Below are 17978 nucleotides of genomic sequence, written 5' to 3'. Positions count from 1 at the left end.
ATAATATTTCACTTCTACCATAATTGGATCATCAAAGCCTTATCATGTCTAGATATATTGAGGCAATTCACCTTGCTCAATGATGAGATTCGATGTGTCACAGCAGTTGCAGAAATCACAAGTGACCTTGCAAGGCCAAAGATTATCTCAATGTATGAGATCCATTGAGCGGCGAATGTAATATAATGTCCAATGTCAAACTCATATTATCACAACTATCTAAAAGACATGGCAATGGGATGAGTAAAAGTGGTAATAGAATACGAACCTCACATAATCATGGGATTGGAAGAATTCATAAATGCCAAACAGATTTACTCAGTCAATGATTCATTATATCAACATATGTATTGTCGTGGGAGCCTTCTGAGAAATAAGAAGACTAGCTATCATCATTGACTAGGAAATATACACAACCAGCTGCTCAATACCACCAGAAAACAGAAATAGATTTAATGGAGTTAGTTTGAATTGTTAGACAATGGACAAACTGCAGTAACCAAGTCCTTGTATTCATATAGGGAGAATCATCAAACAAGAGTTTGAGAGGGACAATTTTATCTGAACATTGCCATCCTAGATACATGTAGAGTGTACAAAAGGGACAAACTTTTCAGTTGATAAATCATAATATAGACCTACTGCTACAAAAGAAGAGATCAACTATATCAGTCACAATTTTAACTACAAATGTTCAATCAAATTTCCCTTGATGGACTTTTGAGTTAGAATCTGAGATATTATAGATACAAGTTTCAAGGAAAACAAAAGCACGAGGAACATTCCTTTTCAATAGGACAGTTGCTACTGAAATCTATCTAGATCTTAAAAATATAGTAATCAGCCCAGCTTCAAAAGGGATTAAGTTGTATGTGTAAAATATTCATGTACTGCTATTGTACTCCTTGCAGACCTTCTAAACTTCCATGCATACGACAAGTGTAAATGGAATGCAGTTCAATAACAAGCTATTAGTGATACCTGATGGAGAGCACTGAAGTCTAAACTCTGTCAGGTTATCAACCATTCGAACCAAAGAGCATTTACACCTATCTCACCCATTGTTATATACATGCCCTCAGGTATGTTATGGCAAATAAAATCCTTGGTTATCGCTAAACCAATTTGATCCAAAAAAAAACAGCTAGATATTTTCTCTTCAACTGACCAATTAAGTCAACAAAACTTACTATGTCTTACAATGCTTGGAAGCAGGTGAACCTTCAGGGTAAGCTTCATCAAACCCATATGTATGCTGCCTTTCAGAATCAGAGTGGAGATTTTCATTACCAGTGCTATTATCTATATCATTCTGGTTCATTGGAATCATTGGAATTTCTGCTCCATTTCTATCAGATGAACATTGCATATCAGTTGATGTTCTAGGTTGTGCCTCCCTGCCATAACTTGATGATGGACCCTCAGAACTTGAGGCCTTAGGATGTCCCTCAACCTCATGACGAGAAGCTGATGCCTCAGATTCTATCTTAACTACATGTAATACATTAGGCATCAAACGTTGCAGTAGTCCCAAATAATCTACTGTGCCATTCTCCCCAAGTAAACCTGAGTACAACTCTGAGAAATTTTTGACTTCTCTCTCCTATTTGTTCACTCATTTGTAGCTGACTACTAGGAAATGGATTTTGCAAAGCCTAGAAAACCACATCAGATATTGCAACAGGTGCTCAACTCTGGTCTGCAGCTGGTCTGGAAGTATCGGTTATTCCAGCATTATGATGGATATGAGACATTAAGTTAACACTGCTGCATGTTCCATTACTTGCTTGTCCATCAGATATCATACAAGAAAATATCTGACCAACTCCAGTAGGCAGTTGTGCCAACTAGGACATTAGTTTGCGTGAAGACTTTCCTTGATGTGCATTTTCCATAATTGATGCAAAATTGTTCAATGATATAAGAGTAAGAATTTTGCATTATAAGGGGGAATAATAACCAAAGTTTCATTCCCACTTTACAAGGGAGATGTAAAGGAAGGGACATCATCAGAATTTCAAATCTGAATAATCTTTTGACTTGATGCCTATGGGCCTTCATTAGAGCAACTTGTTTTAATGATGTTGATGTGCAGAGGAATATTCTTCTAGGAAAAGAAGAATGATGCATTAGGAATGTTGTTGAGTGATAACATACGAGACTATGAAATGAAAACAAGACAAGGGGCTCTTTCATTGAGAGGGAGCAGACTGCAATGGAGTTTTCTTCTACCAGCAGTTCTCAGGGACAATCCAGGACTATTGATCATCCGCAGTTATACCCTTATGTGATTGATTTATTTCTGCCAAGGAAGGACACCTAGCTCTTGCCTTAGCTTTCTTGCTTTTGCTTATTGTATTTTTTCTTCTCAGACACCATTTGGTGCTCCCGCTCTTTTTGGCTCTCTTGTTTGTATGCTCAGTCCCATAGACCCATTGTTGTCTTTTAATGGACATTAATATTATCATCTTATCTTATCTACGATCAAGATTGGTCGTTCAGATGATCTTATGATAGTAGTTCAAAAGTGAGTAACTAGAGGATCTACTTCAGTTAACATCAGAGAATCTTGGACATTTTATTTTAGAGGGAGACCAACAAGCAACCTTGGATGTAAAAGTCAATCGATTGAGGTCTGCTTAATGAAGAAAAAGTTCGAGGTGAAATTCCATGTAATGCCTTCTTCTCTGTGAGAGAAAAGGTTGAGGCAAAAACCTTTATTCCACCTTGTAGGAGCAGCTATGGTGTATCCACCCCTTGACATGGTTCATGGTGGATATCATGAGAGTTACTATTTTGCATATGTGGATTATGTCATGAAAGGTGACAATATTTCATTGATGTATTTGTGAGGTCGCTATTGTAAGGCAATGATCTTAACAATGGCTTGACCTGTTAACATGATGAACTACATTAAGTTGTTGTCCTGGAATGTGTCAAAGGTCATGATAACAATCGTATCATGATAGACTACACTAAGTTGTTGTCCTGGAATGTGTCGGAGATCATGATACTACATTCTTGATTTATTGATCTATTATCATGATAGACTTCATTAACTTGTTGTCCCAGAATGTGTCAGAGATTATGATAACTAAGGTATCACAATAGACTACATTAAGTTGATGTCCTAATGTGTGTCGAAGATCGTGATAATTGTCATAATGGAGACTACTTTGTTGTCCCTAAGTTCAAGGTTGTTATCTAATAGACTACATTCAGTATTGTCCTAGGGTGTGCCAGAGATCAGATAACACCTATCCTTTCTAGGATATTACTTTAAGTTGATGAGATTATGATTGTTATCTAATAGATTAGATTCAATTGCTATCCCAGAGTGTGTCGGAGATTAGATAACACATATCCTTTCTAGGATATTACATATTCTTTTGGTAGAACATGATGCCAATGCACATATCAAGAGCATATAAGCATGATAAATATCATATGACCGGTATTTCTTGTTGAATCATACTTTGGATGATATCGAAAGATAAGATCTAATTTGATGGATATATATTGATATACTTAAATATGTCATTCCAAGAATATCATATTGAGATGATATCTCTCTATATACTTGAGAGCATAATGTGTTCTATAACAATCCTCCCTAGCTAAGAGGGAGTGTTAATGTTGTAGCTTTAGTTGGATTGAATTGACCTAGAGATTATCCTTCTATGGTGATTGGTTAATCATCAATCAGACAAAACCTCATATATCTACTTATATATATTATATATTATTATATATAAAATATATATATGTCATATTAATAATGTCTAATTAATGATATATTTATTACCATAGAGACATGTCTCTTTTATGGATATTTATATAACATTCAAATCTGCATTTGGAACACACAAAATCAAGAGTGTTCTTAGATTTGCAGAAATTGATCCTATGAAATCAACACAAAGAGGTATCACCAAACTTTGCCTCCTCTCCACTGGTGTCTCCCTCCTCTGACTCTGACTCTATCTCGGACACAACTTGGCGTCTATGCTTCCTACTAGCTTGAGCATTGTCATCACCTGTATATGTATTCAAGTGTGTCCAATTAAATATAGGTGGTTGGTAAGGCTCCAAACATCTCTGTGGCTGCAATTGAGCATGTTGATCCGGAGGTACCTGTGTTTGCACAACATCCAAGAACAATGCAATCATGTGATGAGGTATCTAGAAGGTTTTGTGTTGTAATGTCAAAAACTCATGAATCCACTCCAAAAGTAGGGATGTCCGATCATACACCGTGCCATTACATAACTCATTCATCAAAGCCAGCATTGACACTAAAGTATCTGAGACTCTACTAGCTCTTGTCAACCTACTCTCCATAACATCTTGCAAACATCGCAACTCCCCAAACACAATAGATGATTTCTTGAGACCATGTCCCTTATTTGCCTGCGCTACAATCTCCCACTTGGCTGGTGTCAAATCCCCTTGGCGAACCAAATGTAGAAGTTTATGTTTTTATTTGGCACTAATCTTCATTGTTAATTTATCAACATTTGGGCCCTATCCCAAAATGTTGAACACGTGAGTGAATACAAGGGCTGAAAAAAGAAATTGCGATTAAGCACCATTAATACTCAAAGACAAATTTCTAAATATGTTTGTCATACAAAACAACCATAGCTCTGAGCGATATCTTGAAATATCAATTAGGAAGCAAATGCATTTGAATGAATCTTTAATCGGGTGGTCATTCATTCTCTCTAGCCACCATGTTTAACATTGAGAACCATTTAACCCCTCAAATGTATACTCTTTGTTGTCGCCTTTTAATGGCTACCCTTCTAAGTCTGAATCATGGGCCATGTTCTCTTTCCCATGGCTTTTCCTGTATCAATTTTGCCTGTAACTCTAGTTCCCAATGGGAATGTGCAACTAATCTTCTCTTTGTCCTTCACAGCAAGTGCAGCTACTATTCCAAATGGCAATTATTGTAACTATTTTTGCCAATCTTGTTTCACTTTTATGGACTTCGTTGATTTTATTGTCATCGTGCAATGTCAAGTACAATGTCTGTTGTGTAATTAAATATTCACTAATTACACTTTAGTTAAGCTTACTTAGGATAATGCATTGCATAGTAGTTTGTCATTGAGACACGTAGGAGTTTGCACCTCAATTAAAAACATGGCGTTAGAGAATTCCACTCTGGGTAATGATAGTTGTTATCTCATTCCACTTTATGTGTGAGATCCACCTTTTGTGCACATATCACATTATCATCCTCATCATGCCACATACTTCATTGCATAATGCAGGATGATCCACCTTTGATGGACATCTAATTTCACCTTGTGTATGTGATAGCTTATCTAGTTCCTATCATTGCCTCTTCTCACCTTACCCATATATGTAGGCCTATTATGTGCATTTCAATCATGTCTAGGAATTTCCATTATCAATAATATCATCCTTGCATCTTAATGCAATTATCTTGCCAATCCCTTATGGAATTATCTTGGTCTTTCATTTGATCTTTGGGGTGTTGTAGTCACCTAAAACTATAAAATGGTATCAAAGCAATTATGGAAGCTCACCCAAAACTCTAAAATGGTACCAGAGCAATTATGGAGGCTAGTCTGGTCTTTCATTTCATCTTGATGGTGTTGTAGAGTCACCTAAAAGTTTAAAACTCTAACATCATATCAGAGTAATTCTAACATTATAGTAGAGCTCTCAAGTTGTGACGACCTCTTCTCAAGTTAGCAATCTTGGCATGATTTAGTTGTGGGTACAAAATTTTCCAATTGGACATCATCATTGCATATAGTCTATTTGGAGAACTATTTCGATTTTGTACTTTGTGGCTTTATATTGCAGATCGAAATTGGAGCTTGCTAGTGCAAATCAGAGGTTGGTATCATATTAAGGAGGCCAAAAAACCCCTGAATCCACTTTCGTTTCATCCAAATCAGACATCTGAGGCCAAATCTAGAACCTTTCCAATTTTGGAAGTTTAATGGTGGCGATTCAAAAAATATAATTTCAAAGGCAATTGTCTAATAACAATATCTCATTCATTCGGACTCCATTTTGGAACAATTATTTTTGTTTTAGGGTAGAATTTCATTATCTACAGTGGTGCAAGTGATTTTGGGTCTTTGTACATGAGTTTTTTTAAGATCACATATCTATTTTTTTAAACTTCCAAAGCCTTATTTGAGTCCTTTTCATGTGCAATTTTTTTTGAAAGTGCATAATTTTTTTCTATATTTTTCAGATCTGGTATCATTTTTCAATGACTATGATCAGAATTTGGCTTAGCTTTGCAATTGTAATGCGTAGGCCTTTGTTTGGTCCTTTGCATACTGATCTAAGTCTATTCTACCCTTATTGTGGCATGTAATCATTTGTTGAACTCATTTTGTGATGTAAGAAGTGTATCCTTGATATAATCATGGGTTATGAAACACATCCTGCAGTAATACTTTTGACTAATGACAATTATAAATCATGGGCAAAAGAAATAATCACAGACTGTAGATGGCTTAATTCTCTTGCCTCATCTTTATGGGCTGATTCCTAAGTCAAACTCACAGGGGAACCAATATGTTTGGGGAGAAAAGAATGCTCATATTATAAATTTGATTAGTAGTAGCATTAGTTTGTGTCTCTTCGATGACATCTACCCAAAATTTAGAGGTATTAAGTGTTCAGGCCTGATTTGGACAATTATCTGGAAGATTTTTGGAGATCCACATGTTCCTCCTTTCCTAGATGATGCTACTTCTGGTGCAAGGGCACCTACATGAAGAACCTCTCTTTGCATTTCACTTCCATATGTTAATAACTTATAACTCCATATTATGATAGGTTATTTCATGTGTTCAAGTCTTCTGATTTCATTAAGGTGTAATAAAGGCCTATTTTGTAAGGCATTGGTATGATTTGGTACAACTATAAACCATCGTGTTCAAATTGTCAAAGTGGCCTATAAGAATATCATTAGTTCATTTAATTCATTATTAGGGTCATTTAAATGTAAAGTTGCACTTTTGCAACTATGCATTTTTTTGGCAACAATGGAAGACTAAGTCTTTTGGCTTTACAAGATCTTGAAAACCCATGAGACACATGTATTTAGGCCAAATATGGTCGAATGAGATCAAAATGGAAGTTTTTGGATTGAATTGAAAGTTTTTGGATTAGTGGTGCACCTGAACTATTGAAAAAATACTGATTTTTCCACATTTTGTGATGTTCCCAGCCTTGGTATGGCTATGCACGGACTGATAATGGTCAGAAACCACCATGGACGTTCAGAGGGTTGAGCTAGCTTTCAAATGAACCTGGTTTGAGGTTTTGAAACAACAGGATGTGTGAGAAAAGTGAAAATCTTTGACAGGAGGTCTGAAATTGAGTGTAAATCAAGTGTTTGGTAAAGAGATTTCATTTACTCATGTTACCACCAGCCATTCTCAATGGCCCTTTGGATTTTGTTAGCCTTAAGAGTCTATTTGAAGATTTTGGTATTCATTTTTGTGTATCCTTGAAATCTGATTTTTAGCAGAGAGCCCTAGGCAGCTCACTCTCCCTATTTTTTAGAAAAACAACACTAAAAATCACCATACCTCTCTCGCATGGTTGAACTAGAGGCTAAAACTCTAGATTTAGGCTATTTTTAAGTTTCCCTAACGAGTCCAAGAATTAATTTGACAAAACCAAACCAATTTTTTGTAGTTCCTTTGAATAGTGGGCACAATTAGGCCTATTAGGCCTACTCAAAAAGTCAAGATTTCCTTCACCAGCAGATGAACCAATCCATAGCATTTTGGGGAGTTAAATAACTTCAAAAAGGCTACTACAAAAGCATATTTTTTAATATGGTATAGTGAGAAGTTTGTAAAAAAACTGAAGAAAACCAAATAGACAGGGCTACTAGAGAGATAGACCCTTAGACAATGAAGGATAGTTTTTCGTTTTGGGAAGTGAAATTCAGGGGTTGGAACATGATGTTTAAGGCAATTTGAGATTAGAATCAAGTTTGCAAGAGCCCATTGGACATTGTGTGTGAGATTCACTACATGAGCCTTTAGTTGGCAAGGTGTTCGCAAAGGCAAACATAGGATTTGTACAAGAAGTTGAACTCTCTACATCATTATTGGTATCAAATCTTGGGGAAAGCTCCTGAAGCATTTTGATTTTATATCAGGACTAGAGACTGAAGATGAGACATCAAACATGGTCACCAATGCTGAATTGGCAAAGATGCAAGAACAAGTGAAAACCAATCAATGGTTAATGGGTGAACTTAAGAAGTTGAAGTGTCAGATGGAAAAGGGAGTAAATATTTCCTCAGAACAAGAGGAAGAAGGGGAAGAAGAAAATGCCCCTGCGCAGGAGGTGGTGAACTTACCTACTGACTGGAGATACTTCAAAGAAGCCCTTGAAAGAGAAAGCAAGAAGGATGTCAAAGGTGACCTACCCATCGTTTCAAGAAAGATGGATGTTGATGTTGTTGTGAATTGGATAGAATCCTTAAACAACTACTTTGAATGTGAACATGTAGCGGAGAAAGATATGATAAAGATTGCAAAGCCAAAGCTAAAGGAAGGAACTCTCACTTCAAGGAATTTCATCCAAGGATCCAAAGGGTTAAGGAAAATAAGAGCGTGATAAATTCATGGGGCAGAATGAGTGCCAAGATAAGAGAAACTTACCTACTTGAGGATTATGAAATTCAACTACATAGGAGGAGACAAAGTTTAAAACGAAAGGAGCTAGATGTCACAACCTATACTGAAGAATTCCAAAAATTGAATCTAAGAGCAAAACAAAGTGAAAGTGAAAGTGTGAAAGTTGCTAGATACCTCAATGGATCGAGGTTGAGCATTCAAGAACTTCTTAATTTGTTGTGCCCTGATATAGTTCAGAAATGTTACCAATTAGCCTTTAAGGTGGAAGCCAAATTAAAGAGAATACAAGAGCAAAACCTCAGGGGAAGAGACAAAAACCAAAGGGGAAGAGGAAACTTCCAAGGAAGAGAAGAAAACCATGAAAAGCATAAGGAGATCAAAAAAGAAACCAGTCAAAATGAAGGCAATTTCAGAGGTAGAAGAGGCAATTCAAGAGGCAGATTTGCTGGTAGAAGGGTAGGACCAATAACTTGATCCAATTGCAACAAGGAGGGATACTGTGTATCTAGATGTCCGGATAGAGCTAGTACAAGCTCACAAGGTGAAAGAACACATTTGGTACAAGATTATGAATACCAAGAGAAGGAGATGCCTGATCTAGATAGTATGCCCGAAAGAGGAGAAACTGAGAAAATTTGATGATAAGAAGAACACTTTTAATTGTGCCCACAATCATGGATCCCCCACAAAGAAAGACAATCTTTAGGACTACTTGCAAATCAGGAGGTAAGGTATATAAAGTCATTATTAACTCGGCATCTACTGAAAATTTAGTTTCTCTTAAGATGGTTCAGAAGTTAAAACTTAGGAGTGTACCTCATCCTTTTCCCTATAAGGTTTCTTGGCTAACAAAGGCTCTAAATTATCTCTCCATAGCAAAACTCAAACAATTGAGTCTAAATTATCTCTCCATACCAAATCAAAGGTACTGAGTTCTACAAAAGTCGAACCATCAGAAAGGCGTATCTCCCCTATGCACGAATTGATCCTCTATTTGTCTCTACTAGCCTACAAGGGTCCACCGATAGGCTAATCAATAGCTATATTGACATCGCTAGCTAGAAGGGGACATCAACCCCATTGGCAATGAGACGATGATGCATAAACCTCACGATAATCCTACACTGTCATATGGGATCCTCTGACCCATCCCCCATCAACTTGATGCAGGAGCATCCAGAGGTATAAGGGCAATCCTGTGTCACCCAAAAAAATGTACTTAGACTTAGTTTCTATTTTATGTCTTTGCATTTTTGGATACCCATTTGGCTCAAATAAAGGTTCCAACTCTCATAGTTCAACTATCAGTGCATTTAAAAATCCCGAAAAAATAGGAGCATGCAATTTGACCATCATTTTGGTGACCTAGAAGGTGTGACTTGGCCAGATGAATGTAATCAAGATTTAGAGCATTCCAAAAAAAGAATCAGGTCAAAAGGCCCCACGGTTTGAAAGTTATTGCAGTTTTTCGGGTTTTGGAGACCCCCTAAGAATGCTTCAAAGTCAGGTTTGGGGCATTAAATGACCTCGAAAAGGGTCAAAAAATGGGGGACGAGCGAAGCTTGTCTATAGGGCTATAGAGCGCTTCGAGAGCTTTCCGAAAATGTAAACGGTTCGTCAATCGGAGTTACGGTTCAAAAGTTATGCCTCCCGAAAGTTCGGCTACTGTTTCTGGATTCTTCTAGAATTGCACCAACTTCTAACGCAGCTTCCGGAACCTTCTATTTTGTCGGTGGATGCCTACTAGCACTTTCTAGAATGTTCTCCTAGTCCTTAACCCTCCGGGGTCTATTTAAGGAGATTTTTGGCATTGTAAAAGGCAGTTCGGATTGGAGCTTGAGAGGAGGTGCTAAAAGGAGAAATATTCTCCAGATTTATGCTATTGTAAGCCCGCAGGGCATGTTTTGAGTTTATTTTCTCTGCACTGTTTGTACCAGCTTATTTTCTCAGTTAATATAATTTCCCCTTTCTATTGTGTCTATTCTGTTTGTTGGGTTGTGTCTCCATCAAGTGGTATCAGAGCGGGTTTTCCTGAGTGTGTAGACAGAGCGCCGACTGTGAGGCAGTTTGCACCAGGACTGTGTGGTTGTGGGTTCAAGTTAGAAGATGCCTCCACGAAGAGAGCGTGGTGGAAGGGCCAGAGCTGTTGATCCTGAGGAGGTTAGAGCCCTCCAGAGACAAGTACAAGCATTGCAAGAGGAGCTTCGTAGAGGAGCAAATATTGCCGCAGATGACAATAGTGAGGATGACAATGAAGAGGAAGTAATGGAAGTTGACGGGGAAGTTCTGAACCCTGTAGAGGAAAGGCTTTTTAGGGCCATTTCTAGGTTTGGGAAAAGACCTACAATTGAAGTGGGTATATTTTTGGGAAATTTGAAACCAGATGAGTTGATCGATTGGATCAATGAACTCGATCAATGAACTGGACGAATACTTTGAATATGAGGATATAAGGGACCCAGATAGGGTTAAGTTTGCAAAGGCAAAACTAAAAGGCCATGCCAAAATCTGGTGGCAAGAGATTCAACTGGAAAGACTTAGAAGAGGAAAGGAGAAGATCACAAGATGGGATCGCATGGTGGACAAATTGAAGAAGCAGTTCATTCCTGTGGACTACGAGCTTGATCTGTTTAAGAAGATGCATGGGTTAAAGCAAGCAGGAATATCAGTCCAAGAATATACAGAGGAGTTTTACCGACTCCTGATTTGAGCGGGGCATGCAGAAGCAAATAAGGAGAAGGTTGCCCGTTATATCAGTGGGTTACGATCTAGCATCCAGGAGGAATTAAGTCTGGTAAGAATGACCAGCGTTGAAGAAGCATACCAGTTTGCCCTACGAGTTGAAGAGAAGCTGAGTAAAAGGTTTGAAGGAAGACAAAGAGGGCGCGGTCAAGGAGGAAGGGGAAGCGGTAGATCATCTGGAGGCCGCAATGAAACTCAAAAGAAAAATGAAGATGAGGGTACTAGCAGGAACCAGAGGAATGAGGGTTTCAACCGCTCCCATGATCAAGATTTTGGAAATCAAAGAGGAAGAGGTAGAGGACATGGGCAAGGAAGAGGAGGCTTCCGTGGTACCTGTTTCCATTGCAATGAAGAAGGTCATCGTGCCTTTGAATGCCCTCAACGACAAGGAAGGACAGATAGGAGAGCTGAGGGCCAAGCTAGGGTTGCTCATGTGGATGAGGATGCACAATCATCACATTCAGAGGATGCAGAAAGAGGAGAGACTTTGGTAAATGAAAGAGTCCTACTAAGTGGTGAAAATGAACCAAAACAACGGAGGAGCTTGTTTCGTACCAGATGCAAGTGTGAGGATAAATGTTGTGATGTGATCATTGATGGTGGTAGCACTGAGAACTTGGTATCCGAAGAGATGGTCTCTAAGCTGAAGCTCAAGAGGGAGAAACATCCCCAGCCCTATCGGATTTCTTGGGTAAAAGATGATCATAAGGTCCTGGTAAGTGAACAATGTTTAGTAAAATTCAAAATTGGGAGTTACCATGATGAAGTTCTTTGTGATGTTATTTCGATGGATGTTTGCCATCTATTGTTGGGTAGACCATGGCAGTTTGATAGACATGCAATACATGATGGACATGCAAACACATACTCTCTGATAAAGGATGGAGTTCGCCACAAATTGAAGCCCATGAAAAAGGAAGGTGAAAAGGTATGTAGCAGTGCTAGGATTTGTCTTGTTGATGGAAGGAAGTTTTTAGATGGCATGAAACATCAGCTCATGTGCTATGCTTTGATTCCTAGAAAAGATAAAGAAGGTAGTAGTGAAATACCATTTGAAGTTTCAGATTTACTAGGAGAATTTGGAGATATTATCTCTGATAATGTTCCAGATGGATTGCCACCAGTAAGGCAAATCAGTCATCAAATAGATCTGATTCCAGGAGCTAGTTTGCCTAACAAGGCTGCTCACAGGATGACTCCTACTGAAACAGAGGAGCTAAATAGACAGGTTCAGGAGCTGTTGAGGAAGGGCTTGATTCGAGAGAGCCTGAGTCCATGTGCAGTACCTGCAGTACTCGCACCAAAAAAGGATGGAGAGTGGAGGATGTGTACAGATTCCCGAGCTATAAATAGGATAACCATCAAGTACCGATTTCCTTTGCCAAGGATGGATGATCTTATGGACTGCTTGAGTGGAGCTGAGTACTTCACAAAGATAGATCTAAAGAGTGGCTATCATCAGATACGGATTCGAGAAGGAGATGAGTGGAAAACAGCCTTCAAGACCAAGGAGGGTCTTTATGAGTAGTTAGTCATGCCCTTTGGACTGACAAACGCCCCAAGCACCTTCATGCGGCTCATGAATGAGGTACTTAAGAAGTTCTTGGGAAAATTTGTTATTGTCTATTTGGATGATATTTTAATTTTCAGCAAGACTTTGGAAGAACATTTGCTGCATATTCGTAGTGTCTTTGAAAGGCTAAGGGAAGAGAAATTGTTAATTAATCTAAAGAAGTGTGTCTTTGCAAAAAGGGAGTTAGTCTATTTGGGATTTGTTATATCACCTGAAGGTCTCAAAATGGATCCAGAGAAGGTAAAAGCCATCTTGGAATGGCCTACTCCAAGGTCTGCTACTGAGGTAAGATCATTTCATGGTCTGGTTAGTTTTTACAGGAAGTTTATTAAGAATTTCAGTGGCATATGTGCACCTCTAACTGATACAATAAGAGGGGATAGAAAAGAGTTCAAATGGACTGCAGCAGCTGCGAGAAGTTTTGAATTGCTGAAGAAGAAGGTGACTGAACAGCCTGTGTTGGCACTTCCAGATTTCAGAAAAGTATTCCAGGTGGACTGTGATGCTAGTGGTAGCGCTATTGGGGCTGTATTAAGCCAAGAAGGTAAGCCTATTGCATATTTTACTGAAAAATTGAATGATGCAAAGAAGAAGTATTATGTTTATGATCAAGAGTTCTATGCGATAGTTCAGGCCTTAAAGAAATGGAGGCATTATTTGTTGCCAAAGGAATTTGTTTTGTATACTGATCATCAGGCATTACAGTACCTAAATAGCCAAGGTAAATTGAATCAGAGGCATATGAAGTGGGTAGAATTCTTGCAGAGTTATACATTTGTGTTAAAGCATAGAAGTGGAAAATCTAACAGGGTTGCAGATGCATTAAGTAGGAGACAGCTGTTGCTTACAACAATGCAGGTTGAAGTAGTTGGGTTTGATGAACTCAAGAATTTGTACCCTGAGGATCCTGATTTTGCTGAAGCATGGAAAGCTTGTAAAGAACCCGTTGCTGTAGACAGAACCAAGTGGTTAGACTATTTGATTCAGGATGGCATGTTGTTCAAAGGTAGTCAATTGTGCATTCCAAGGAGTTCCATGAGGGAAAATCTGATTAAGGAGAAACACAATGGAGGGATGGCAGGACATTTTGGTCGGGATAAGACCATTGCCATTCTTAGAGAACATTATTTTTGGCCTCAAATTACACAGGATGTGAAGAAGTTTGTACAGAGTTGCCAGGTTTGTCAAGTTGCCAAGGGGTTAAGTCACAATACTGGCCTATATCAGCCATTGCCTGTTCCATCAAGGCCATGGGAGGACATAAGTATGGATTTTGTTCTTGGATTGCCAAGGACACAAAGGGGTAATGACTCAGTATTCGTGGTGGTTGATAGGTTCTCCAAAATGGCACATTTCATTCCATGCCACAAAACTCATGATGTTGTCCATATTGCAGACTTGTTTTTCAAAGAGGTGGTAAGACTACATGGTCTTCCAAGGAGTATAGTTTCTGACCGAGATACTAAATTTGTGGGGTATTTCTGGAGGACATTGCGGAAGAAGTTGAGAACAGACTTGAAATTTAGTTCCACGCATCACCCACAGACTGATGGCCAAACAGAAGTGGTAAATAGAAGTCTGGGCAATTTGCTGAGATGTTTAGTTGGAGATAAGCCCAAGGGATGGGATTTGATTCTACCACAGGCAGAGTTTGCTTATAATAACTCTGTAAATAGGAGTACTGGAAAATCACCATTTCAAATTGTATATGGAAATAGCCCAAGGACTGCACCAGAATTGAGGAAGATAGAACAAGGGGAGAGAACAAGTGCTGAAGCTGAGGAATTTGCTGAACACATCAAGCGCATGAGGAGGTTCAAGCACACATTATCAAGATGAATCAAGAGTATAAAGCTAGGGCTGATGCAAGGAGAAGACATAAGGAATTCCAAGTAGGGGATCTAGTCATGGTGCACTTACGAAAAGAAAGATTTCCAGTTGGTACTTACAACAAGCTGAAAATAAAGAAATTTGGTCCCTGCAAAATTTTGAAGAAACATAACTCAGGAAATGCATATGAGGTAGAGCTGCCAGATGGTATTCACATTTCTCCCATTTTCAACATTGCAGATTTGACAGAGTATCATGATGATGGTACTGATGAGGAGCTGGTTTTAGAGCCATGTCCAATTCCTGCTTCTAAGAAGGAAGAGATAGAAGACATTCTAGATCATCGTGTTGGTAGGAGTACCAGAAACAGGCAGTATGAAGAGTATTTGGTCAAATGGAAAGGACGACCGATCGAAGACTCAACTTGGATTTCAGCAGCTGAGGTTTCCCATTTGGGATTTCCTCTACCATCCATAAAGTGACAGGGTCACTTTTCAATCTACCCTGGGTGTCTGATGCAGGAGCATCCAGAGGTATAAGGGCAATCCTGTGTCACCCAAAAAAATGTACTTAGACTTAGTTTCTATTTTATGTCTTTGCATTTTTGGATACCCATTTGGCTCAAATAAAGGTTCCAACTCTCATAGTTCAACTATCAGTGCATTTAAAAATCCCGAAAAAATAGAAGCATGCAATTTGACCATCATTTTGGTGACCTAGAAGGTGTGACTTGGCCAGATGAATGTAATCAAGATTTAGAGCATTCCAGAAAAAGAATCAGGTCAAAAGGCCCCACGGTTTGAAAGTTATTGCAGTTTTTCGGGTTTTGGAGACCCCCTAAGAATGCTTCAAAGTCAGGTTTGGGGCATTAAATGACCTCGAAAAGGGTCAAAAAATGGGGGACGAGTGAAGCTTGTCCATAGGGCTATAGAGCGCTTCGAGAGCTTTCCGAAAATGTAAACGGTTCGTCAATCGGAGTTACGGTTCAAAAGTTATGCCTCCCGGAAGTTCGGCTACTGTTTCTGGATTCTTCTAGAATTGCACCGACTTCTAACGCAGCTTCCGGAACCTTCTATTTTGTCGGTGGATGCCTACTAGCACTTTCTAGAATGTTCTCCTAGTCCTTAACCCTCCGGGGTCTATTTAAGGAGATTTTTGGCATTGTAAAAGGCAGTTCGGATTGGAGCTTGAGAGGAGGTGCTAAAAGGAGAAATATTCTCCAGATTTATGCTATTGTAAGCCCGCAGGGCATGTTTTGAGTTTATTTTCTCTGCACTGTTTGTACCAGCTTATTTTCTCAGTTAATATAATTTCCCCTTTCTATTGTGTCTATTCTGGTTGTTGGGTTGTGTCTCCATCACAACTTCGGCAACTTCTGAACTTAAGACATTGTAGTAGGTCCCTATGACCTGCTTTGTGTACTCAATTCGATTAGAAATGCTCCCAAATCATTTTTTCTACGGCACACCTATGCCTTCCTGACATTCTAGATTGCGTCTATATCCTCTACGCATTTATTTTACATACTTTGCACTGTGTCCTTCCAACCTCTAAATCCCTTCACTCTCTTCTGTATGGAGTATTTGGTTCTTCTCCTTGATGATCGCTACTTCCTTGCAATGTAAGGGTCAGGTGTCCCAAAAGGTGTCAGTTATTTTCAATCAATTCAATTACTTAGTTACCTTCATTTAATCGGCATACCCTTTTGCATACTTGTCCACTTTGTAGCCTTTGGACTCTCTCAATTCCCTTCAAGTAATCCCTCTTCCCCTTTAAGTAATCATTTGGAAATTCTTTGTAGTCATCATCTCCACTAAACTTGCTCTTCCAACCTTAGTGCTTTTTGGAGAGCCTCATACTAGTCCTCTTAAACCTTTGGAATACACTTCCTATCTTTATTCAAGGTTAGTGGCATCAATTACCTCCTTCAAAGGGATTGAAAATGTGATGTTGCCAACAGCTCTTGTCATGGTCCTCTCCCCTTCAGGTCTTCTAGTATCACTATGATATTTTCTGATGGCAATCTTCTCGATTTTCCTCTTTGGGCAAGTCATGGAGAGCAATCAAGTGTTGTGCTAAAAGCCTTGGCAAATGGGTCATAAGATGATCCACTATTGGACTTAAGCGAATCCTAGATGACAATCTTAGGAACTGTTCTCGTTCCTTGTCCCTTCAAATGTGAGTCCCGATGGATGGCTTGAATATATTTGCACAATCCTCTATTAGTGCTCTTTCCACTTTGAATTCTTTATTACCGGTGCCTTCTTTACTTGTTGGTTGGACCATTATAGGATTCTCGCCATCTCATACATCTACTGTCCACTCTGTAGTTATTCCCAAATTTGTCTAGGCACCGGTGCCAACTGTTTGTCCAGTAAGGTATCATTCATAACATAATAGATTAAATGCATATTATAGCAGTACCTATGCATGGAGAACTCATAGATGTGTATTCATTTATCAAAAAGAATTGCAACATATATCAAAGCATTCCCAAGAATAGTACTGTGAGCACACCATCACATGACAAATATCCCTGAAGGTAAGCAAAATGCTGTAAATTGCCAACCATTAGGTAACTGCTGACCCCTCAACAACAACTTAACAAGTACTAATTATCCCAATAACAAAGATCTCTTATATTCTCTAAGCAGAATTTATTCAAATACAAGTAGAATCAACAATTAAACTTATGTATTTTCTAATGAATCTTTTAAATTTTTAGTTTTTATAGGTTTCAGAAGCATAGAACCAGTTTACAATAACTGTATAACATATTTACAACAAGTTTTACCTCAAAGAGGGTTAATTGACTTCTAATTCCTCAACCAACAAAATTTAATGCATATATGACGACATAAAGAGAGGAGATAATGATATGCATAGTTAAGACAAAACACTTTAATCGGTGTTGTATTTTAACCCCCCCTAGTAAATGTAGACTTGCACACAATTCAAAGAAATTAGAACTTGAAAACTATTGCATGCTAGAAATCAAGGTCATCAAGTTACAGGTCGCAGAGCAAGGCATTCATCTAGCCACCGTGTCGTTCTGTCAACTGAAAGTTTGTTCCTCTTGTCTGAGACCCATGCAGGCACTTCATCGGGCAAACTAGACCAAAGGCTTGGCTTTAATGCAGATATACTTTCCATATATTGTGCAGGTTTGACCTGTG

The 17978-nt window shown here is 38.6% G+C and overlaps 1 protein-coding gene across 2 annotated transcripts in view; it reads right to left on the bottom strand.

The window, feature by feature from the left end:
• LOC149569014 (uncharacterized) overlaps positions 1–17978 on the bottom strand; it is a 299791-nt gene that overhangs the window by 186933 nt on the left and 94880 nt on the right. For both annotated transcript variants that reach the window (XM_089821826.1, XM_089821825.1), the window contains one exon: positions 17815–17973. In XM_089821826.1, the coding sequence (XP_089677952.1) occupies positions 17815–17973 (159 nt within the window). The remainder of the gene's footprint in view (positions 1–17814; positions 17974–17978) is intronic.

Source organism: Cupressus sempervirens, chromosome 3 (assembly GCF_028749045.1).
Source record: "Cupressus sempervirens isolate cs-2001-9-10 chromosome 3, ASM2874904v1, whole genome shotgun sequence".
Classification (NCBI taxonomy): domain Eukaryota; kingdom Viridiplantae; phylum Streptophyta; class Pinopsida; order Cupressales; family Cupressaceae; genus Cupressus; species Cupressus sempervirens.
The sequence above is the reverse complement of the archived record's forward strand: the minus strand, read 5'-3'. Positions and strand labels throughout refer to the sequence as shown.